General features: G+C 37.3%; 1 protein-coding gene across 2 annotated transcripts; it reads right to left on the reverse strand.

Moving 5' to 3' along the window:
• Positions 1-648: 648 nt before the first annotated feature.
• Positions 649-20,703, reverse strand: TMBIM4 (transmembrane BAX inhibitor motif containing 4). Of its 2 annotated transcripts, XM_089919994.1 has the most exons (8): positions 20,394-20,568; positions 17,355-17,424; positions 12,404-12,512; positions 10,921-11,026; positions 9,636-9,669; positions 7,221-7,338; positions 3,160-3,205; positions 649-2,623 (listed from the first exon to the last, which is right to left on the reverse strand). In XM_089919994.1, exons 1-8 carry the CDS (start codon positions 20,433-20,435, stop codon positions 2,417-2,419), a joined length of 732 nt encoding a protein of 243 aa, XP_089776120.1. In that variant the 5' UTR covers positions 20,436-20,568; the 3' UTR covers positions 649-2,416. The 2 variants fall into 2 exon arrangements, with proteins under 2 accessions (XP_089776120.1, XP_030618887.1); XM_030763027.2 differs by lacking the exon at positions 17,355-17,424 and having other exon boundaries at positions 20,394-20,703.
• Positions 20,704-23,605: the final 2,902 nt, after the last annotated feature.

The following is a 23,605-nucleotide window of genomic DNA, read 5'->3' on the forward strand; positions in this document are numbered from 1 at the left end:
TAGTAAGGACTAGGAAGATGAACGGGATTCAGATGGTGACTCCAAGCTGCCCAGGCACTAGGTGACAGGGACTTCAAAACAAAGCTTTAAAGATGAACAAACAACAAGAACTTCCCAGCTGCTGCTCCAAAAAGGCCCACAACTGGCTGCTGACACCACTAATCCCCAGAAGTGGATCAAGTGGATAAAAGCCAGGTGTGAGGTCTGCAGAAAAGAAATGAAGGCAGGCAGACAGGGCCCACTGCACTTCTTTCCCCAAATTATATTCAATAAAAACAGTTCTCAGATACTGCTCTTCCCTGTTTTCCTCCTACCTCCCTGGCTGCACTTGGTACATTTTACAGTTACCTGTCACTCTGTCCAAGCCCTGCTAATTCCCCTTTTTTATTATTTGTGGAGTCTAGGTATTTTCACCTTTACTTGCTGTAAAAAATTGAGGTTGCATATGCCCTTGTATTCAGCAATTCTGCTCCTAGGTATATTCCCTACCTATGCAAACTCTCATATCTATGCACACTGGGATACACACAGGGATGTACACATGGCAGTACTGATTGTGACAGTAAAAAAGGAGGAACCATATAAAATTCATTAACAGAAGAATGTATGAATAACTATGGTCGATTTACAAAACATAATAAATACACCAGTGGTTGTCAAACTTCTTGGTCTTGTGATCTCTTTACACTCTTAGAAATTACAACATTTGTCATATCAGAAAGATAAATTTTTAAAAGTTTACCTGTCATTAAAAAAAATTAATTACATGTCTATACGATTTTTATTAAAGAAACTACATTTCGCAAACCAAAGAATAATTTACTGGATGAAAAATGGTATTGTTTTATATTTTTTAAATGTCAAATCTCCATTTGCTTATTTATGGTCTCTAGTCACAATTCAGTACATTCTCCCTTTGGACCAACAATAACATTAATTAATAACAGCAGCTGACATTAATAAGCACTTAGTTTATATGATATATCCATCTCATTTAATCCTTATAACAGCCAATAAAGTAGGTGTTATTATTCCCATTATAAAGATAAGGTAAAAGACGTAAGTAAGGAAGAGTAAGTAACTTGCCAAAGGTCACATCACCAGTAAGTTGCCTAGTAAGGATTCCAATTTAAATTCTCTTACCTATGATGCTATGTTAAACTTGAGTATAGCATTATGCAACTGGGTATTCAAAAATTAATTGATAGTGATGGAGTCAAATTTACATCTGAAACTCACCAAAGGCTAAAGCTATATACTACTAATTTATTTCAGTTTAATAGTTTAATGCTTAGTGTTATGTGCTGAGTTGCATCCCCTGAAAATTCATATGATGAAGTCTGTCTCAGTCTATTCGGGCAGCCAAAACAAAACACTAGAGACTGGGTGGTTTATAAACAACAGAAATTTATTTCTCACAGTTCTAGAGGCTGGGAAGTTTAGCAGGCATATTCGGTGTCTAGTTTAAAGGCCCTCTTCCTGGTTCATAGACTGTGTCTTTTCGCCGTCACCTCATGTGGCAGAAAGAGTAAGGGATCTCTGTGGGGTCTCTTTTATAAGAGCACTAATCCCATTCATGAAAACTCCATCCTCATGACCTAATAAGCACACCCCAAAAGCCCTACCTCCTCATACCATCACAAGTGGGCATCAGGTTTCAACAAATTATTTGGGGGGACACAAACATTAGGAGCACTGCAAAGTCCTAACTCCTAGTACCTCAGAATGTGACTGTATTTGGAGATAGAATCTTTATAAAGAGGTAATTAAAGTAAAATGAGGTCATTAGGATGGGCCCTAATCCAATATGACTGGTGTCCTTATAAGAAGAGGAAATTTGGACACAGACAAGTACAGAGAGAAGTCCACGTGAAGATGGAGATGACCATCTACCTGCCAAGAGAGAGGCCTCAGAAGAAACCAACCCTGCTGACAACCTTGACCTCAGACTTCTAACCTCCAAAACTGTAATAAAATAAATTTCTGTTTAAGCCACGCACTCTTTGGTGCTTTGGTACTTTGTTATGACACCCTAGCAAACTAATGCAGTCAGGAATTCGCCGAAGTTTCATTGGTCACTGGTATACTGCTATAAGTTTTCAATGAAACCTATACTTTAAAAAACTAATAATATTTTATATCAAAATATCTGTCAAGCAGAATTTTAATTTTTAATATATCATTTAATAATGAAATGTCATTAACATTTTAATATAATTTTAATACTGAATAATTCTCTGGAATTTATCTTTTATACTTTTTCCTTTCTAAATAAGATTAAAATCTCCTAGTAAAAGGAGATTTATACTTTATAATATAGTACATGGCATACAAATAAAATTTTAAAAGTATTTAATAGTTAGTTATATCTCAAACTTTATTACTTAATGAATCAGTTTCTATACACTGCTTTCAATCACTTTTTATTAACTGCTTCCAAAACCCGCAACAGGTGCAAGAATAGATTGATGATATCCAAGTAGAGGCTGATGGCAGCTAATACATACTCTTCAGGTGACAGCCTATGCATCAAGGAGTGTGTGTCATAGATGATGAATCCACAGAAAAGAAGGGCTCCTACAGCAGCCAAGACCAACTCCACTGTCTCACTGTAAAAAAATACCTATAGGCAAGAGATTAAAATAATAATTTTATATTTAAAAACAGCATTAAGAATACTTAAGTTACTTGCTCTTAAGTTATATATTCTACCTATGTATTTAATAATTCTGTACAACTTTGAATACAAATGTTAAAAGTAGAAAAAGGCAAGGCAGGTCCACTACTGTTGTATGAAAGGGTGAATGGATGAACCAATGGATATCCTCCTTTTATTAAATTACCCACCTGACTTTGAGCGGTAGCATTCCAAATATAAATAATTTAAAATATATTTCTTATTCAGAATTACATGTGCCACTTGAAGGTTAGCAATTACAAGTGAGGGCCTCTTTCTATGTAATTTAACTCATTTGTTCATTCATCTTCCTTTCCATCAATAATATTGGCATAAGACCTTGATTTTTTAAAATATCATTTTAAATTCATTCTACATACAAATGTTCTCAGATAATTATAACCAAGTGTCTGACCATAAGATGCTTCTTATAGCTTTTTGAGATTATTTATATTTCAAGTTACCATCCTAAAACAACTTACCTTCAAGATTCCTGACAAGCACAAAATCCACAAAGTAGCAAATAGTCTATAAAAACAAAATATTAATAATTTAGAATATTGTTCCTAACCAAAAAACTTTGTAAACCCACTCAACATTTTCTGAAGAAATAAATCTGTCCTGATATTTGCCTGATAATTGAAATGTAAGAATTCTTTACTGTGCAATGAATACTATAGAACACCCAGAAATGGAAAGAACAGCTATCTATTCAACATTTGTTTTTATGGTGTACAAAACTAGTTAAGAGTATCATTTTTAAAGTTTTCAATTGGAACATAAATATCGACATAAGCTAAAAATCATTAGAAGTATTTTAATTCTTCTAGAGCTATAAAACTTCTAGAAAATCTATAAATGAACAAATGAAACAAAATTGCATTTTTTAACCAAATAACAATAACAAATTATTCTGTGAACATGCATATCCATTAGAGTGATTGGGATTAACAACAGTTTAGACATTGAAGAAGATTATTGAACTTGAAAACAGCAACAGACACTAACCAGAATGAATCAGAGAAAAAAAGACTAGAAAAAAAAAAATGAACAGAGTGCCAGTGAACTGTGGGACAACATCAAGAAGATTAGCAAATATGTAGTTGGAGTCTCAACAGAGAGGAGAAAGAAGGGGAACTTAAAAATGTTTGAAGAAATAATGGCCAAAAATGTTCCAAATTTGATTAAAACTTAACACTGACAGATCCAAGAAGCAGAAGAAATGTGAGAAAAACACACCAAGGAATATCATAATCAGATTACTGAAAATGTTAATCATATTACTGAAAATTACGAAGAAAATGTTAAAGGTAGCTAGGGGATAAAAGACATATTATGTAGAGGCACAGATAAAAAAGCAGACTTCTTGTCAGAACTACACAAGCCAGAATACAGTGGAGTGACATCTTTAGAGTACTGAAAGTAAGAAAAAGCCCAAACCTAGAATTCTGCACCAGCAAAAATTACTCTCAAAAACAAAAGTAAAATGAAGATTTTTTTGCAGACACACAAAAGCTGACACTAACAGACCAGCACTATAAGAAATGTTAAAAGGAAATCCCTCAGACAGAAAAATATTAGACGGAAATTTGGATCTACACAAAGAAATGGAGAACAACAGAAACAGTAAATATGTGGGTGAATATAAAAGGCTTTGTCTATATTTTAAATCTCTTAAAGAGTTAAAAATAAAAGAGCAAAAATAATAATAATGTATCATGAGGTTTATAACATATGTGGAACAAAGTTATGGCAACAACAGCACAAAGGCAGAAGAGAAGCAACCTAAGTATACTGCACATGAAATGGTATATTCTTGAAGGCAGACTACGATAATTTAAAGATGTATACTGTAAAACCTAAAGCAACCTCTATTTAAAAGAACTACAGCTAATAACTAATAAAGGAGATAAATGGAATTAAATAATCCAAAAGAAAAAGAGGAGAAAAGAAACAAAGTAACAAAGGATAGGACAAACAGAAAGAAAACAAGTGGCAACAGAGTAGGCTTAAGTCCAACCATATCAAAAATCACATTAAATATAAATGGTCTAAACAAGCCAATTAATAGCAGAGATGATCAGATTGGACAAAAAGTAAGATCCAACCATATGCTGCCTACGAGAAAACGATTTTAACTCTAAAGACACAAATAAGCTAAATATAAAAGGATGGAAAAAGATATACCATGCTAACACAATCAATAGAAAGCTGGGGTGGCTATCTTAACAAAGTAGATTTTAGGGCAAGAATATTACCAGAGATAACCCCTTCATGATGATAAGGGGATCATCAAGAGGACATACAATCCTGAATATTTATGCATATAAAAACAGAGCTTCAAATAACATGAAGCAAAACGTACAGAATTAATAGGAGAAACAAACCAAGCCATACTTGTAGTTGGAGATTTCAACACCACTTTCGCATTAACTGATAGAATAAGCAGGCAGAAAATTAGTAAGCCTGCAGAAGACTTGAATAATGCTATCAAGCAACTTGACCTAATTGACATTTATTAAACACTCATCTAACAACAGCAAAATATACATTCTCCTCTAGTACACAAAGAACATTTACCAAGATATCATAAAATGAATCTCAATAAATGCCAAAAGACTGAAATCATATAAAATATGTTCTTTAACAACAGAATTAAATCAGAAATTAAACATACATAGTATTATAATCCACTTTGGTGAATCAAGGGCATGGTGAGATTCCAGCTCTCAGTTTTCTTGCTGGAATGGCCACAGAATTTCTTGGATACATCTGGTATACCTAAGTTAGACTGATGTATCTTGCCACCTCACCATATAGATCCTTCAGGATTGAAAAGGACTCAGGACCTGCTTTTTCATACTTAAACCCTAGGGAAACTCCAAAGCTTCTGCACCAAGGAGTATGGGGAAGGTGGTATTAAGAACTGTAAAGCAACTGAAATTTTACCTACTTGTAAGCTAGTAAGTTAGTCTGGCAGAATTTCATGGATGTTAAGTAGAAGACATGTGACTCTTAGGTCTGAGATGAAGAGTGGTTTATAACAGCACAGGAGACAGGTGTTGTGGGAGTAAAGAAATGAAAGAAATAGAGGACAGAAGGTGAAGAAAGAAAATGAGACACTGATATTTAAGATTTCAGCAATGAAACAACCCCTAGTGATGACAATCACTATGATGTGACGTCTATGATGTGGACACGGCAGGAAGATGAAAGCTGCCGAAGTAGATAGAGGTCCAGAGATATCAAGAAGCTAAGGTGATGGATGGGCCTAAAATGCAGTTTGATGCTAACGTCTTTAAAGCATGAGGGAGGCTTGACCAAAAAGGGAATGAGTAACAGTAATGAGCAAGAGTATGAAGCATATAGCCAGACAGCATAAACCTTAAAGCAATGAATGTCCAGCATGCTGAGGAACAATGAAAGGAGCATTAGGGGACTGAAGCAGTTTTCAATACTAACCCCCCATCCCAAACAACATAGGGTGTGGGGGAATGAGCAGCTAGAGAACAGTGTTCTCAGGGAGGAATCGAGTTTCAGCTGAGATAAGGAAGAAGAAAGAATTTATTCTGAAGAGGCTAAAATATAAGGAAGATATATAAGGAGTTCTAGAGTCTATAGTAGAGTGGATGGGAGGAAGGGGTACATATGGAGATTGGGATGGGAAGAAGCAGAGAGAAACCACATATACATCATAAATCATATATAACATACAAATATATAAAAAACACCCCCCCCAACATACATATAAGACAGGAAAGAAAAAAAAACATGTTGCCTCTCCCTAAATCAAACTCCATTCTAATACAACTATAAGCATCCTGCACAATTGTCAGTGTTGGCTGACCAACTATATTTTACCCCCAAGAGACTTCTGGTAATCTGGATTACCAGAAAAAAAGGGGGAGGAAAGAAAGTTTTGTAAAACCAGACCACTTGTAAATTTTTAGTGTTGTAACCGGAAAAAGAACAGAAAATGTTTGAGTGATTATGTGCCAACAGAAGGCCATTGTGAACTTAGGAAAGAGTCTATGCATTCTTACCAAGGTGAGGGCAATACAGTACCATTATCCTAGTATAAAAAGGATCATTCCCTATATTAATTAGTTTGAAGAATGATACAGGTTAATTTAGATGGATCAAAAAGATTTTAAAGTTCATGCAGACTCCTGGATCACAATTACCTTGCTTTTGCCACAAAGATGTAGAGGTAACATTTGGTAACAGTTATGCTAAGACAAAGATCTAAATAATTTAGGTAAATTTCATACCATTTATAAAGCATGCAAGCCTAGCCTCTCTAGAAGGCTTAAATTTTTTCGCATTCACTTCCCTTTCAATACGGGGGAAGCAAAAGACTCAAAGCCACTTTCCATCTCCTAGCATGCTCTGGGAGAGTAGGGCCTGGCCCTAGTACTCAAAGGGATGACCTCTCATTACCCTCCATTTTTAAAGTATCCAAAGCTAACAGTATAGAACTTCTCTCAAAACTAGGTAATACTAAATATACTTATCTATCATAACCATGATATATATAACTTACCCTGCTCCAAATTTGCTGAAATCTCTCTTAGATTGTAGAGTACATACAGTCAAGCCAAGAAATACTGCAGTAGTCAGTATAAAAGCTTGCAGAACAATATACACATCATAGAAAGTAACTGTAAAATTACAAAACACTGATTTAAAATACATACAAACATACTCAATATAAAAGTTTTTTTCTAGTGGGAAGCAGCCACATAGCACAGGGAGATCAGCTCGTGCTTTGTGACCACCCAGAGGGGTGGAATAGGGAAGGTGGGAGGGAGACGCAAGAGGGAGGAGATATGGGGATATATGTATATGTATAGCTGATTCACTCTGTTATAAAGCAGAAACTAACACACCATTGTAAAGCAATTATACCCCAATAAAGATGTTAAAAAAAAAAAGTATTGGTTTCTTTGTACACTTGAAACTAATAAAATATTATAAATCAACTATACTTCAATTTTTTTAAAAAAAGAAATATTAGTGTATGGGAGGATGTAAAAAAAAAGTTTTTTTTCTGTCATATAACAGAAATGCCTTATTTTGTCCTGTACTAATTGCTAATAAAAACAATTATGGAAAGATTCCTTATTCAGTCTTCAATACTGGTACAGTAAAACCACACCCATAGTGCAATAAACAGGCTCCAAAATATACAACATAAGGGGTCATGTTATTATGAAGTTAAAGAAATGACTAGAGAGATATTACACAGCTAGTTGGTTTAGGAGTTTGGGGGATATGGTGAAATGATTCTCACCCATTTCTGTCCCCACTGCAGTTTATCACCATAGTTGACAGTGGTGACTGTCAACTCTGGCTTAAATATCAATAGGATATTCTATAACAACCTAATGGGGAAAAGAATTTGAAAAAGAATAGATACATGTATATGTATAATTGAATCACTTTGTTGTACACCTGAAACTAACACAACATTGTTAATCAACTATACTCCAATATAAAATAAAAAGTTAAAAAAAATATATATATATCAGTAGGGATGGTTCTGGGTCCTGTGGCTGGCTGGGAATTCCTAGGCAAGAAAAATATTGGGGCTGTCTGCCGTTTACCAACACCATAGGGAACAGAAACCAACCACTAATTGCTTTATATCCAAATCTGCATTATCTTGGAGTACATTATTGGGGGTTTACTGAATATATAACGAATTCCCTTCTGAAGTTTTAGAATGACCATCTGGATTGACTATGGCTACTGTAATACAACTGCTTAACATTTTAACAGAATACTAAATTATAACCTCTTTAAAGGAAATTACGTACTTTGAACCCAAAACCATTTAAGTAATTTTTAATTTGAGGGGATTAATTATTCAGTTCTTTCTATTCCTAAATGCTAACTAATTGGACTTTCTCTACTTATGCCATTACAGGGTTAGGAGGATGAACAAAGAAAAGGTAAACCATGAAATCACTTTTGCTTCTCATTAGAAATTTCAGTGTAAGATTAGGTGGATTCCAATAACCCTGAAATAAATCTCTCTCCTACATCCCTTACAAAAGACAGAGATGGACTTGATAATAACATTAATAGTAACATTAATAGATAATAACACTAATAATAAGTAAATATTAATAATACTTCCTTTCTATGCTGAGAAATTTCAACCCTATTTTTTTAGTTGTTATTATTATTTATTTATATTCTGATTCTTTTATAAAAGGAAGAGATGAATTACCAAAAAATAGATTCAATAAAACTGGCATAAAAAAGTTAAGAATAGTAATGACAAAATAGGAAGAGATAAATATATTAACAATAAGGATCAACAATTTACTGTTATTGAGAGTAACAGTCAATTCTGATCTTTTTAGTATGCCAGATTAATCATTCTGAGTTAATCAGAATTTTTATTGTTAATAAATCACAAAACTTTTTACTTGAGGCATTACATAGAGTACATCAAGTAACTATAACAGATACTTCCTTTTAAATATATATTTAACACAAAATACAAAACAGAAATGAACACTGTTTCTTGTAGTGCCATTTGATGAAATATGAGGATATAATAATAAAGTACAGTTCAATGCAGACAATTTGAGATACTGAGCTTATGTGATGAAAGTACATGGCTCCAAACATGTTATCAATTCTTCTAAGCTCCCTTTAAATAAGGGAAAAGATTAGCTATGGTTGTCTTATTTTCACAAATGGATAAACAAAATGATTACTGTTCTTATTCCTATTGTCTTCCTAATTCTTTTCCACTTCCTCTAAACTCAGTTAACTACATAAACATTTAATTTTTGCTTATATTTTAGGAATTCTTCATCCTATGCCATATTTTTTAATATGACATTCCATGATGGTAAGCTTTAGCCCCAAACACGTTTTTATCCAAAACATTTACCAACATAAAAAAGTTACTGTAACATATGGAAGCATAATTATGGCTTACCAACGAAGGCCACAGTCAGAGCTTCCAACAGTGTCTAAGAAAAAGAAATTGAAATTACATAGATGCATGTAAAATTTATACTATGTTATGTACATGTTCTAATTTCCAGGAGTTCAATGTGATTCCATATGCATGATCTCATTTTAGCTTCAGAGCAGCCTTGTGAAGTATATGGGACAGATAATAAGCCCACCATAATGAAAATGAGACCTCAATGTATTAAGTGAGAATATTCAGAATTCCTTTTTTTTTTGGCTGTGCAGCACAACTTGCAGGATCTTAGTTCCCTGACCAGGGACTGAACCCAGGCCACAGCAGTGAAAGCGCCACATCCTAACGACTGGATCGCCAGGGAACTCCTGTGAGAATATTTAGATTCTAACTGTGATCCCATTACTCCTTGAACTCAACTAGATTTTTCATATCTGTAACAGGAAGATTCTAAAAGTAATATGGAAAATTCTATTTTTCTCACTCACTATAATGTAAATAAAAATGAAACTGCAAATCACATGCACATTTATAAAAACCTCACTACCTCACACAAATAAACACAGGAAGAATAAAATATTTAAGTAGTACTTTGGTGTGGCAGAGTCTTAAACTGTCTCTGAATATTCTTTTTTTCTTTCTTCCTTAGTAACAGAATTTTTGCCTCAACACACAACTGTTCAGATTAATCATTACATTTTTTAGCCTCCCTTGCAGCTAGATCTGGTCACAAGACTATATTCTAGTCAACAGAATGTGAGCAGAGAGGCATACAACTTCAAAAAGCAAAAAGGCTTGCTCTCTCCTTTCTCTTTTCATTTTTTGAAATAAATGGATAGAACGTAGATATGGTGGTGAGCTATCTTATACCATGCAACACTTTAGAAATGTCTGAACCACAGCAGATGAATGGGCCCCTGAGAACTTCCCTAAACAGTCACTCAGATTTTTATATGAAAGAGAAGTAAACCATCTTGTTTAAGCCATTGTTATTCTGTCATTGTTTAAGCCATGTCAGAAGTAGCTAAACTCATATCCTAAATAAGAGTTAGGGATATTGAGCTTCATCCTCTAGCTTCTCTTTCCCCTTAATTACATATCTTTGTTTTATATGCTTACTCTAGTTAGATTTTATCTGATAGAAGATTATCATAAAGGTAAAGCCTTGAATTTTTTAAAAAAACTCATTAATTTTGTTCTGTTACTATAACACATGTATATGCATTCAAGTAAATAAATAAATTTAAAACTCAGGAATAAATGTTAAAGGAACAGATATTGTCAAAGTACTCACAAATCCAAAAAGCAGGTACAGGTTAAGGGGATGCTTATGTCTGTTTAAAGTCAAGGCTAAAATCAAACCCAAAGATCCAAGGGCACACACCAAAATTAAGGCAGGACTGAAAGACAAAAAATTAAATCATTCTCAAGTTTAAAAATACTATAGTTTTATCCAATTTAATAAAATTTGTCTATGTATTTGTGAAAGTACAGGAAAAAAAAATCTGAAAGGATCTACACCAAACTGTCAAAAGAAATTATTTTTCCATGGGGAAAATTTGAGGACTGTGAGATGGGGAGGAGCAGGAAGACAAAGAATCTTCCCCACAGGGACTTCCCTGGTGGCACAGTGGTTAAGAATCTGCCTTTCAATGCAGGGGACACAGGTTTGAGCCCTGGTCCGGAAAGATCCCACATGCCTCAGAGCAATAAGCCCATGTACCACAACTACTGAGCCTGCGCTCTAGAGCCTGTGAGCCACAACTACTGAGCCCACGTGCCACAATTACTGAATCCCGCATGCTCCGCAAGAGAAGCCACTGCAATGAGAAGCCCACACACTGCAACAAAGAGTAGCCCCCATGCGTCGCAACTAGAGAAAGTCCGTGAGCAGCAACAAAGACCCAATGCAGCCAAAAATAAATAAATAAAAATAAATTAATTTAAAAAAAAAGAAGAATCTTCCCCACAATGAATGGGGAAGACTTAGCCTTTTTACTTCATGAACTTCTAACATACTTGAATAATTTTTGCAATTAGCATACTGCTTTTTTAAACTAAAATATAATACATAAAAACTATTAAATAATAAACCAATTTTATACCTAACTACTTTTTTAAGGGTATTTACTATATAGCTGTAATTTAAATTAAAGAACTTTACTCCAAATAGCAAACTAATAGTTCAAGATTCCCCTTTCGTAAAGGGAAAATAGAAATTATCTACTTCTAAGAAAATATTCATTCTCTACTTTTCCTTTCCTTTAATATAAAGAACGTATATTACTTTTAGCCGTGGAAATAATTATTTTGGAGGTCAGATCTTAAACAAATTAGGGATGAATCATACGGAACTCCTGTGAAAACTTTTCAGTGAAATTTTCCTAATTGTGAACCAACACTAAGGTAAGTTAAACGTTTTTTAAGTACCTTTACTTTTCAAGCACTGTCTTGGGCTTTGGGGACAGGGCATAAGTCTAATAAACACACAAAAAACTAAGACTTAGAAAAACTGTATACACAGTTAAAAATTCTTAACACTATTCCAGGAAATGAGGACTTAACCCTATGAAATTAAGCTAAAAGGTTTACAGGTAAATACCATATTGTAGAACATTTTCCTTATCAAAACTTATTTACAAGAGCTAATAATGAACCTTTTTTACGTTCTAACCTTAAAAGTTAATAGAAAAAAAAAAAACTAACTTTGCTCATATTATGCCCTTTCAGTGATATGCAACGGCTGAAAATGATTCAGAACCATGTCATTACCTTACCTTTCATGAACAAATGTCCGTATAGAATCAAAGTATAAAAAAAACGTGGATGTCACTGTAGTTAAGAGAACTTGCAGAGAAAGGATGCTGTAGACTTTTCTTAGAAAGCCTGAAAGAGAAAAAAGTTACACATGACTATTTTCTTAAGCATTTATCAGAGAACAGCAAGATCAAATTTCTTCTTAGAAACATTAACTTGTTATATGAATTCTTTTTTAAATCTTAATCCAAATAATGCAATCTGTAACTAAAACTAAAAACAAAAAACCGCCTCCCCCAAAATTCAAAAATTTTAAGTGATAACTATCCTCCAGGAAGCATGAGCTTAAAAAAAATTAAGTTAATGGGCCAGAATACAAATGTTTTCATCAAAATAAAAAGAAAACATTAAATGCATATTTGTAAAACATACAACAAAGCAAAAGATTAAAAACAGAACATTTTAAAGAACAAAGCTATGTTGAAACTGAAAAGCAGGAATAGAAAGCATATGGTTAGATATAAAATTAAAAAAGAAATCTTATTTTCCAAGCAATACAAATGCTTCCCCAAAATGAATTTCTCCATAAAAGGCAAACAATATTTAAACTTACTTTCACTCACCTATTTTTATTTCTCACTTCTAGTACCTTTACCTCTAGTTTCTATATAAGAAATTCTTACTTTCAAAATATTACCGACATCCATATATCAACTCCAAACATCAACTCCAAGGCCTAATGATCTAAAAATACTTATTAACGTCTTCTGAGCTACAGATGACATAAATGATACAGTGAACATCCAACTCACCACCAGCTTCAGAAATAAAACATTAACAACAGTTCTCACCTCTCCTTAACAAACTGCTAATCATCTTTCAAGATTCACCCTTTCTCGGGACTTCCCTAGTGGTCCATTGGTTAAGACTCGGCACTCCCACTGCAGGGGGCCTGTGTTCGATCCCTGGTCAGGGAACTAGATCTGGCATGCCACATTTAAGAGCCTGCATGCCGCAACTAAAAGATCCCGCAGGCCGCAACTAAGACCCGATACAGCCAAACAAATAAATAAATAAATGTTAAAAAAAAAAAAATTCAGCCTTTCTCAGTTCCCCAGTCTGAATTAAATGTTCCTCCTCATGTTCCCAAGGGACCCTAAATATACTTCTAGTCACTTTATTTTATAGTGAAAAGTCTAATTGTCTTTCACTATTAGACTGTAAAGACTAAAAAGCTCCCTAATAATAGGATAATAATATTAATTTTTATACTCCTAGCACCCAGCCAAGGAGTTGGCACAGAATAAATACTCATTAAATTTTATATGCTTTTAAATAAACTTATATTGAATTAATGAAAAGTGAATCTTGCCAGTCAGGGAAAAGGTCTTATTCCGAAACAATAATGGAGCCACATAACTTCTATAGAACATTGTTCTTAGGCAAGAAAAACACTATTGAATGACTTTTACCCAACAAAAGATGTGATAGTGTCTCTTGACTCTCATGACAAGGCAAATATGATAAATGTTCTCTTTGAAAAAAATTCCTACCAAAGACCTGGTTCCTCAAGGAATGATGAAGTGCTTTGACGGCATGTCTGCCAAATATCGAATAATAAAATAAATATTTCATAAGAATAAGGGAATTTTCATAAATACTAAAGATTTAATTCTTAAAGACCCCGCAATTAAATCTTAATCAGTGTTTCCTTCTGGCACCCTTTCCAAAACATAGTGAGTTTTTCCTGTCTTAAACAGGTTTTAATGAACGTATATTGTAACCAGTGGCTCACAATCACAGTGAGAATCAGTCCTACTTTGGCCTAGGCAGAGGTAATCTTGAACAAAAAGGAGATAAGGAGATAAATAGTGTTCATCTCCACAACCGATCTACAACTTACTTTCTTAAAAAGGCCCTGATGTCTGCAAGCTTTGGGAAGTCGTTTCTGCCTTTTTCACAAAAGCAAAGAATCTGCCATAGACAATGTTATTTGGGCTATGTTTCCGCAAATTTAACTCTAAACCAAAGGTCAAACCATTATTCCCCCAAGGGATTTTCTGGACTGTAAAAAGATCATATTCTTTACTTCTGATACCCTACAATGTACCTTACGTAACTCAAACCCATTGCACATAATATATATTCTCAGTTAAGCAGTGAAAGTCAATGTTAATCCTTAACATTTTATGGACCTGTTCTACAGTCAAAACAGTGTGTTTAATGTTTATTTGTATATGTGCGTGTGCACAAGTGCATATGTGATAAAAGACTGGAAGAATACAAGTGAAGGTGTTAATAATGGTTTTCTCTGGGCAGTATGACTGAGGGTGATTTCCATGTTCAGTTCTTTGCTAATCTGTGTTTTTTTAATATATCACCAATAAATATTTATTACTTTTGTAATAGAAAAACATTTTAAAGAAACCTATGCAGGGGGCTTCGCTGGTGGCACAGTGGTTAAGAATCCGCCTGCCAATGCAGGGGACACGGGTTCAAGCCCTGGTCCGGGAAGATCCCACATGCCGCGGAGCAACTAAGCCCGTGTGCCACAACTACTGAGCTCACGCTCTAGGGCCCGGGAGCCACAACTACTGAGCCTGCGCTCTAGGGCCCGCGAGCCACAACTACTGAATCCCGTGCACCTAGAGCCCGTGCTCCGCAACAAGAGAAGTCACCGCAACGAGAAGCCCGCGCGCCGCAACGAAGAGTAGCCCCCACTCGCCGCAACTAGAGAAAGCCCACACGCAGCAACGAAGACCCAACGCAGCCAAAAATAAATCAAAAAAAAAAAAGGAAACCTATGCTAAGCCAATAAATTCATCATAAAAATAATCCTTATGCAGATACTCTAAATCACAGCTTTTCTATACTCTTTAAAAATGAGAACTTAAATCTCACAAAAAGTAACACCTGATACCCATTTTGAATAACTAACATAAAAAGTGGCAAAAGATATACATACGCAGCTCACAGGGAAAAATAAAAGATCTGGTATGAAAAGAAAACAAGCCAAACAACAATCTTTCAATTTCTTTTTTTTTTTTTTTTTTGAGTCCTAATTTCTCCCCTTCTACTTCTCCCCTTTCTACTCAAACTTAACAGGCTAAACCAGGAACTCTTCATTTCTACCCAATCTGTAACCAGCACCAACATCCCCCAAGCCAAAAATGTAGGAGTCATCTCTCATTCCCCTCCCTTTTCCCAATCCATCAACAACTACCATAGCTTCCACCTGCAAAGTTGACCACGTCTGGTCTCCTGCAGCCTCTCCAGTCAGCCTCTCCAGTCAGTCCTGGACTATTAAAGCAGCCTTCTAATTGGTCTCTGTGCTTTCACTGGTCCCACCTGTAGTCCCAACCCATTCTCCACAGCTGTCAGCAATCTTTTTGTAAAGTAATCCATATCACGTGACTCCCTGCTTAACTACTTTTAATGGCTTCCCTTAAACTTAGAATAAAACTTTGAAGATTTTATGGGGCCTACAGGCCCTACATGATATGGAACCTCTCTAAACTCATCTCATATACTACTCTTCCTTTTCCTCACCATGCATTACCCTCACTAGCCACCTTTCTGCTCCCCAAACATGCCAAATCCTTCCTGTTTCTGGGCCTTTGCCCTTGCTGTTTCCTCTGCCTGAAATGCCCTTATCATTCTTTACATGAAATGATGGTTTAACTTTTGACACTCCCTTCAAGTGACTCACTTCTAACAAAAAGAATAAGGCAGAAGTGGCAGTGTGTATTATTTCTAAGTCATAAAAGGCAACACCTGTCAACTATACCTCAACAAAAAAATTTTTAAGGCAATATGGCTACCTACTTGCTCTTTCTTAGATCACTTGCTCTAGAGCAGTGTTTATCAACCTTTTTTTTTAATTGCCTATCTAAGAAGCCTTCTGAACGTTTTTATCCTAATAGCCCTCCAATAAAATTTTAATGCCACAGGGACTTCCCTGGTGGTCCAGTGGTGAGGACTCCACACTTTCACTGCTGAGGGCCCAGGTTCAATCCCTGGTCAGGGAACTAGGATCCCCAAAGCCACGTGGCATGGCCAAATTAAAAAAAAAATTTTAATGCCACAAATATACTGTACATATGTTTATGTATCACAACTCTTTGGAAGGCTACAAACCATTGAAATACCTGAGATTTTTTGCTCTCCACCTCAGGAACCAATTTTCACCCTCCTGGAGGCTGTCCCCACTGAGAATGAACACTGTAGGAGAAGCCAGCTGCCAATGCTGTGAGAAACCTCAAGCAGCCCTCTGGAAAGATCCATGAGAAAGTGAGGTCTCCTGCCAACAGCAAGTGAGAAACTGAAGCCTTCTGCTAATAGTGATGTGAGTGTGCCTTCCTGCAAGTGTATCCTTCACCACCAGTCAGGACTTCAGATGACTGCAGCCTCAGCCAGCATCCTGACTACACCTATGACAAATCCTGAGCTAGAATCTCTCAGCTACCTGGCTCTTAGAAACTGATAATAAACATTTATTCAAGCCACTAAATTTTGTGGTAATTTGTTACACAGCAATAAAGACTAATACAGATTTTGGTACCTGGAAGTGGAATGCTGCTGTACCAAAAACCTAAAATATGGAAGAGGCTTTGGAACCAGGTAGTGGGTAGAAGTGGGTAGGTCTTTGAGGTAAAAGCTCAAAGAGCCTTGAAGAAACTATAGAAGGATGACGCCTTTACAGAGGCTGTGGGTAAGGACGTAAAGAGAGGAAAATCTTATGGAAACTGGAGGAAACAGAATCCTTGTTACGTACTGGCAAAAAATTTAGCAACACTGGCACCTGTGGGAACATGGAAAGTAGAAGATGTGCCTAATGAAGTGGTGATCAAAGTAAGGAGATTTCCAGACAGAGCATGCACTTGCTGCCTTCTTGCCGCTCATACTAAATGCAAGAGATGACACAGCATGTGATGATAAAATCCTTTGTTAGAACCTCACAGAGGGACTTACCTGGAGGTCCAGTGGTTAAGACTCTGCGCTTCCACTGCAGGGGGCATGAGTTCCAGCCCTGGTCAGGGAACTAAGATCCCGCACGCCACGTGGTGCGGCCAAAAAGAAAACAAAACAAAACGAACCTCACAAATATCCAACATTGTACCTCAGAAAAAATCATTCAAACAACAGGGCTTCTGAGAGGCTTGAGGAAACAAGTCATTCATCATCTCAGCCAAAACTCACTCTAAGACATTTGGGTGTGGCTTTTATCTAATGGAGTGAACCTCAGTAAGAATCACAGGAGACCCACAAAGTTTTATGAAGAATTTTATTGGCAAAAATACCACCAAATTATGCTTGTCTTACCTTCGGATGTTGGGTGTGTGGATACAGGTAATTAAAAAATTCTTTAGTTCCACAGAGTCTGAGAGGAAATGTACTCATACGAGCTATACTTAAGGAACCATAGCCAAAGAGCCTCATCCATACCTTTAGATAACAAGATTCTGAACTTTGAGCTGATGTTATAATAGGATAAGACTTTTAGAGGGTCTTAGCTTGCATGTGGAAGAAAGAAAAATAATTTGTAGCCAGAGGGAAATAAATATGCCTGTAAGTTCTTTGACACATCTTCAAAAGGTGGAGCCTAAATACCCTCCCCTTGAATGTGGACTGGACTTAGGAACTTGCTTCTAATAAATACAATAAGGAAGATGTGATGGTGTGTGGGACTGCCCTGACTAGGTCATAAAAGACACTGTAGCTTCCTCGATGGTCTCTCACGGATTGCTTGCTCTCGAGGAAGCCAGCCACCATGCCCAGGACACTCATGCAGCCTATGGAAATGTCATGTGGCAAAGAACTAAGGCCTCTGTCAACATCTGCATGAATGAGGTTTCCAGGAAGCGGACCCTCCAGACTAGTCAAGCCTTAGCTGATTGCAGTCCCAGCCCACACCTTGAGTGGACTCTCATGAGACACCCTGCGCCACAGCCACCTAGCTAAACCTCTCCCAGATTCCTGACTCTCAGAAACTGTGTGAGGTAATAACTATGTGTTGTTTTAAGCGTCTAAAATTTGGGGTAATTTTTAATAAAGCAATAGACAACGAATACACCTGGCTAGCTCCTTCCAGTACAACACAACGGCCATCTCCTTTACAAGTTCTTTTCCTGGCCATTCCTGAACTAAAATTGCTGCTATTCTAGACCCTGGAGTCTACTCCATCACTGTTCCTTTTCTTCAGAGAACTTATCACTGTTAGTAGTCTATTTGTTTGCTTGACTCTTTAGGGTCTATCTCCCCTACTCCTCCACCCAAATAACAGCTCTAGAGAACTGAAATATTATCTGGTTACTGCTATATCCCTAATATTGGTAGGGAGCCCAATAAAGTTGCATAAACAAAGAAAAACGCTCACCTTCACTCACCTAGCTAAAGAAATGTAGATTAAAACAAGATAACAAGAGTCAGTAAACTACAGAGTCAGTAACACAACAAGAGTCAGTAAACTACAGCTAAGGGCGAAACCCAGCACATCACCTGACCTTGTAGGCGTTACTGGGCACAGTCACACTGTCATGTGTGTGTCCTCTATGGCTGCTCTTGCACCACGATGGCAGAGCTGTGACACAGTGTCCTCAGAACCCACAAATCTGAAAATATTTACCATTTGGCCCTTTGTAGAAAATGTTTGCCAACCCCTGATCTACCAGATTGCCAGATACTAAAAAGTTTGATGATCTCAGTGTTGGTGAGGGTGCCATAATAGAAGTAATACAATGGAAAATTGTATTTTCCTGATATACAAATAATACAATGGAAAATTATTCAGCCTTAAAAAGGAAACTCTGACGCATGCTATAAAATGAACACACCCTGAAAATATGCTAATTGAAATACACTAGTCACAAAAAGACGAATACTGATGATTCCACTTATATGAAGTTATCTAGAGTGGTCAAATTCATAAACAAAAAAGTAGAGTGGTGGGGCTTGGGAGAGGGGAAAGTGGCAAGTTGTTTGATGGGTACAGAGTTTCAGTTTTGCAAGATGAAAAAGTTCTGGTGATTTGTTGCATAACAATGTGAATATATTTAACACTACACACTGAACTGTACACTTAAAAATGGTTAAGATGATAAATTTTTAATGTAGTATGTATCACAATTTTAAAAAATTTTTATTAAAAAAACTGAGTTCTATTGCCAAAATAGATCCAAAATTCACTTCCAGAAATACAGATCAAGATTCTTAGCGCATGAGCGCTTCATAAGTCCTCTCCCAGAACAAGTTCCAGCTGCCGGATAGGATGAAAATCTGCTGCAGTTTCTGTGATCAATTGGCTGAACTAGAGCGGACAATGAATTCCACTTACATGAAGCTGAGCATTTTAAATTCAAAATAATTTCTACCCGCGGGATATTGCATAATAACTTATAACTAGCATAGCATTTTGATTGACCTAGGAAACTTCCATTTCCAGCAAATGCCTCAATAATCCTCACACCTATGTTGAGTTTTAGGTCCTGCAGAGAGAAAACAATAAACGAGATAGATACGGTCCCTGCCCTCACAGTTCTTACAATCCAGCAAAAACGACAAGAACATTGGAACCTGGAAACAAGTTCACACCCCCTAAACCAAAAACATCCAAGCAGATAACTCCATTCACGTATATGTCACGATGATAACATAATAAACTTATTTTAACCGAAAAAATAACCCCAGGTTTCTCTTAACTGAAAGATGCCAAATTCAGGCTACTGAGGTTTTCAACTGTCCCCTTCCCCACCGAAGACAGGGTTTAAGGCACGATGGGTTCAGGTTTCTGAGCGCACAGCTGGGGAACCACCTCCTCTCCCGCTGAGCCCCTGCGGAGGGAGAGCGCTCTTCCTCCGAGCCGGCGGGGCTGGCAGAAGAAGGGAAGGCTGCCCTCTGAACCCCAGGACACCCGCGCTCTCCCCCGAGCCCGGCCGGTGAGGATGCTCGCCTCAGAGGCCGGCGGCGCGGCGGGACCGACTAGGGGCGGCCGAGACGGGCCCGGCGACGTACCCATTCGGATGTGCACGCTGGCGGAGGCCACGCAGCTGCCATAGTTGAAGTCGTCCTCGATGGAGGAGCAGGGGTAGCGGGGGTCACGGTCCGCCATGTCAGAACGGCACACCCAAGTACCTTTCAGAGGAGAGACAACAGCAGCACAACGGCTTCCAAGCCACTTCCGGAGGAAGCGGTCCAGCCCCAACTAGCCGAGCGGCTGCGGCCGAGCCAAGCCCCAACTAATCGATGATCTCGCCTCAAAACTTCAGTTAGGCTGAGAAAAAGGAGATGGCTTCAGATGAAGGTGGGAGAGAAAACGAGTTACATTCTCGGCGTCATCTGAAGTGAAGGTTTTCTCAGATTTTCCCCCACAAGCTTCTTCAATCTTCTGACCTGGTGAGTTGCTAAAAGTGATAAAAGCGAAGTTCCATTCATCCTTCCTTTCAACAAATACCCATCTCATTCATATACTCTGTCCATAATCACATTAGGGAGACACTTTTAATTACATTATTTTTATTGAAGTATAGTTGATTTTATTTGCACTATTTTTAATAATAACAATCCCTAAAATTACTGAGCACTTTCTATAAACCAGGCTTTCTTAATGAGATAATGTTTAATCCTGGAAGACAAGTCGCAGCCAACCAGGAAAGAGTGGAGTGATGTAGGTAGGTTCTCAAGGGACCAACATCTGCAAAGCGGCGGGGAGCAGAGAGCAAAGCTCAGTATGAGTAGGGCACAGATGGCAAAGTATGAGGCTGAATAAAGGCCAGATCACTGTCTGCCAAATGTAGAATACATTGTAGAGTCATGACCACAGCCAGGGAAGAAGGGATGTTGCTGTACTAATAAAAGAAATGATGGTGGCAAACACGATGGATCAGAGTGAATATTCATGGTATTGCTGTCATTTCAGTACAGAGATGAGGTGTAGATATACACAGAGTAATATCATCCCAGGATCCCTTGGAATTTTTATGACGCATTTACTTTGATACACCCACATTTGCCATCCTCACTTAAACCAAAGCACTCAAAAGACTTAGCAAGTAGAACTCGGAATAGCTGTGGAATGGTCTATTCTGAAACCAAATCCTTAAACTTGATGTTATTGGAAGCTTTTGTCTAAAGAACTAAACTCAGGGCTTCCCTGGTGGTGCAGTGGTTAAGAATCCGCCTGCCAATGCCGGGGACACAGGTTCGAGCCCTGCTCTGGGAAGATCCCACATGCCGCAGAGCAACTAAGCCCATGCGCCACAACTACTGAGCCCACGTGCCACAACTACTGAAGCCCGTGTGCCTAGAGCCCGTGCTCCACAAGAGAAGCCACTGCAATGAGAAGCCTGCGCACCTCAGAGAAGAGTAGCCCCCACTCACCACAACTAGAAGAAAGCCCATGCACAGCAATGCAGCCAAAAATAAATTAATTAAATAAAATAAATAAAACAACAAAAAAAGAACTAACCTCATTTCCATAAAGACAAGCAAAAAAACCTTACCTTTTATGATTTTACAGGCATTTCAAAAACACATTACTCATTTTAATATAAAGTCATAATAGGATTTATTATATAGAATTAACCAGAGTTGTCCTGGGAACCCACCATCTTTTTTTTTTTTTAAGGTCATACTCTTTTGCTTTTTTTTAAAATTTTATATATTTTATTTTATTTTATTTTTATTTTTGGCTGTGTTGGGTCTTTGTCGCTGTGCTCCGGCTTTTCTCTAGTTGTGGTGAGCGGGGGCTACTTTTCGTTAAAGTGCACAGGCTTATTGCGGTGGCTTCTCCTGTTGCGGAGCATGGGTTCTAGGCACGCAGGCTTCAGTAGTTGTAGCTTGTGGGCTCCATAATTGTGGCTCACAGGCTCTAGAGCGCAGGCTCAGTAGTTGTGGCAGACGAGCTTAGCTGCTCTGCAGCATGTGGGTTCTTCCTGGACCAGGGCTCAAACCCGTGTCCCCTGAATTGGCAGGCGGATTCTTAACCACTGTGCCACCAGGAAAGTCCAAACCCATTGTCTTATTGACTAAAAGCACCATCAGCAAAGTTTGATCTCCTACCTCCTACCATTTACAAAAAGTAAATTTCAGATGGATTGTGGATATAAATGTGAAAGACAAAACAGTAAAACTTTGAGAAGATGATATATAGGAAAATATGATTTGGAGGAAAGAAAAGATTTCTGAAACCAGATACAAACTAGCAGTTAACCCCAAAGGAGAAGATTGACAAACTAAACTATATTAAAATGAGGAACTTCTAGTAATCAAAATACACTATAAGAGAGTAAAAGCAAGTCACAGAACAGAGGAAGATATTTGCTACCCATGTAATGTACATAATGCTTCTTTCCAGAATATAAAAACAATTGTTACAAATCAAGAAAAGAAGAGAGACAGGCAGCCAACAGAAAAAAGGCAAACAGGCATCACACTCACACACACACACACACTAAATGACTAATAAACATATAAAAAGATGCTTACCCTCAATGTTCAAAGAAATGCAGATCAGTGCCACAGTGAGATATCTCTACACATTCACCAAATGACTAAAGTTAAGAGGTTGACAATACCAAGTGTTGAAAAGGTTGTGGATTAACTGGAACTCTTAAACTAGAGCTGGCTTCATAGGCATGTAACCTGTACAGTTGCATAGGGCCCTGCTTTCAGAAGGACCTTGCATTTGACTTAATGTTCAACTGTCGCCATTTTGCAATTCTTCATAATTTTTCCTTTGAACTTGTGTTTTATAAGTGAAAGCACAATGGAGCATGAGCAGAAGAGTTACACACAATATATAAGTGTGTACACTCTTCCATGCCAACCATTTGCATTTAGCATTCAGGCAGCCCCATTAGTGCAGAATTCTATTAGACCTGTAATGCATGGGAGTTAGGCTAGATTGAAACCAGTACAAGATGAAATTCCCTGGCGGTCCAGTGGTTAGGACTCTGTGCACTCACTGCCGAGGTCCCGGTTCAATCCCTGGTAGGGGAACTAAGACCCCACAAGCCTCACGGCATGGCCAAAAAAAAAAAAAAGCAAAAGCAAAACAAAACAGTACAAGATAAATGCGTTACATCTGCAGCTTAGTAAAGAGAAAGGGAGGGAGGGTGCAGGCAGCTGAAAGAGGCCAAGCTTTCCTTACCAACCAGAACTTACTTTGCAGAAAGAATCGTGTTCTAAGAAACATGAATGACCAAGGAATCCTATCATAACTTTTA

Source organism: Delphinapterus leucas, chromosome 11, assembly GCF_059928025.1.
Source record: "Delphinapterus leucas isolate spDelLeu-1000000601 "Yukka" chromosome 11, BTC_Dleu_Yukka2, whole genome shotgun sequence".
In the NCBI taxonomy this organism is placed as follows: domain Eukaryota; kingdom Metazoa; phylum Chordata; class Mammalia; order Artiodactyla; family Monodontidae; genus Delphinapterus; species Delphinapterus leucas.

What these genes read in the sequence shown, in the direction of transcription:
- TMBIM4 (XM_089919994.1), bottom strand. Translation starts at nt 20,435, where the DNA reads ATGGCAGCTGCGTGGCCTCCGCCAGCGTGCACATCCGAATGG. An exon ending in TTCAGCAAATTTGGAGCAGG is followed by an intron (nt 3,206 to 7,220) that starts GTAAGTTATATA and finishes TTGTTTTTATAG; the next exon opens with ACTATTTGCTACTTTGTGGA. An exon ending in GCTTGTCAGGAATCTTGAAG is followed by an intron (nt 2,624 to 3,159) that starts GTAAGTTGTTTT and finishes TCTTGCCTATAG; the next exon opens with GTATTTTTTTACAGTGAGAC.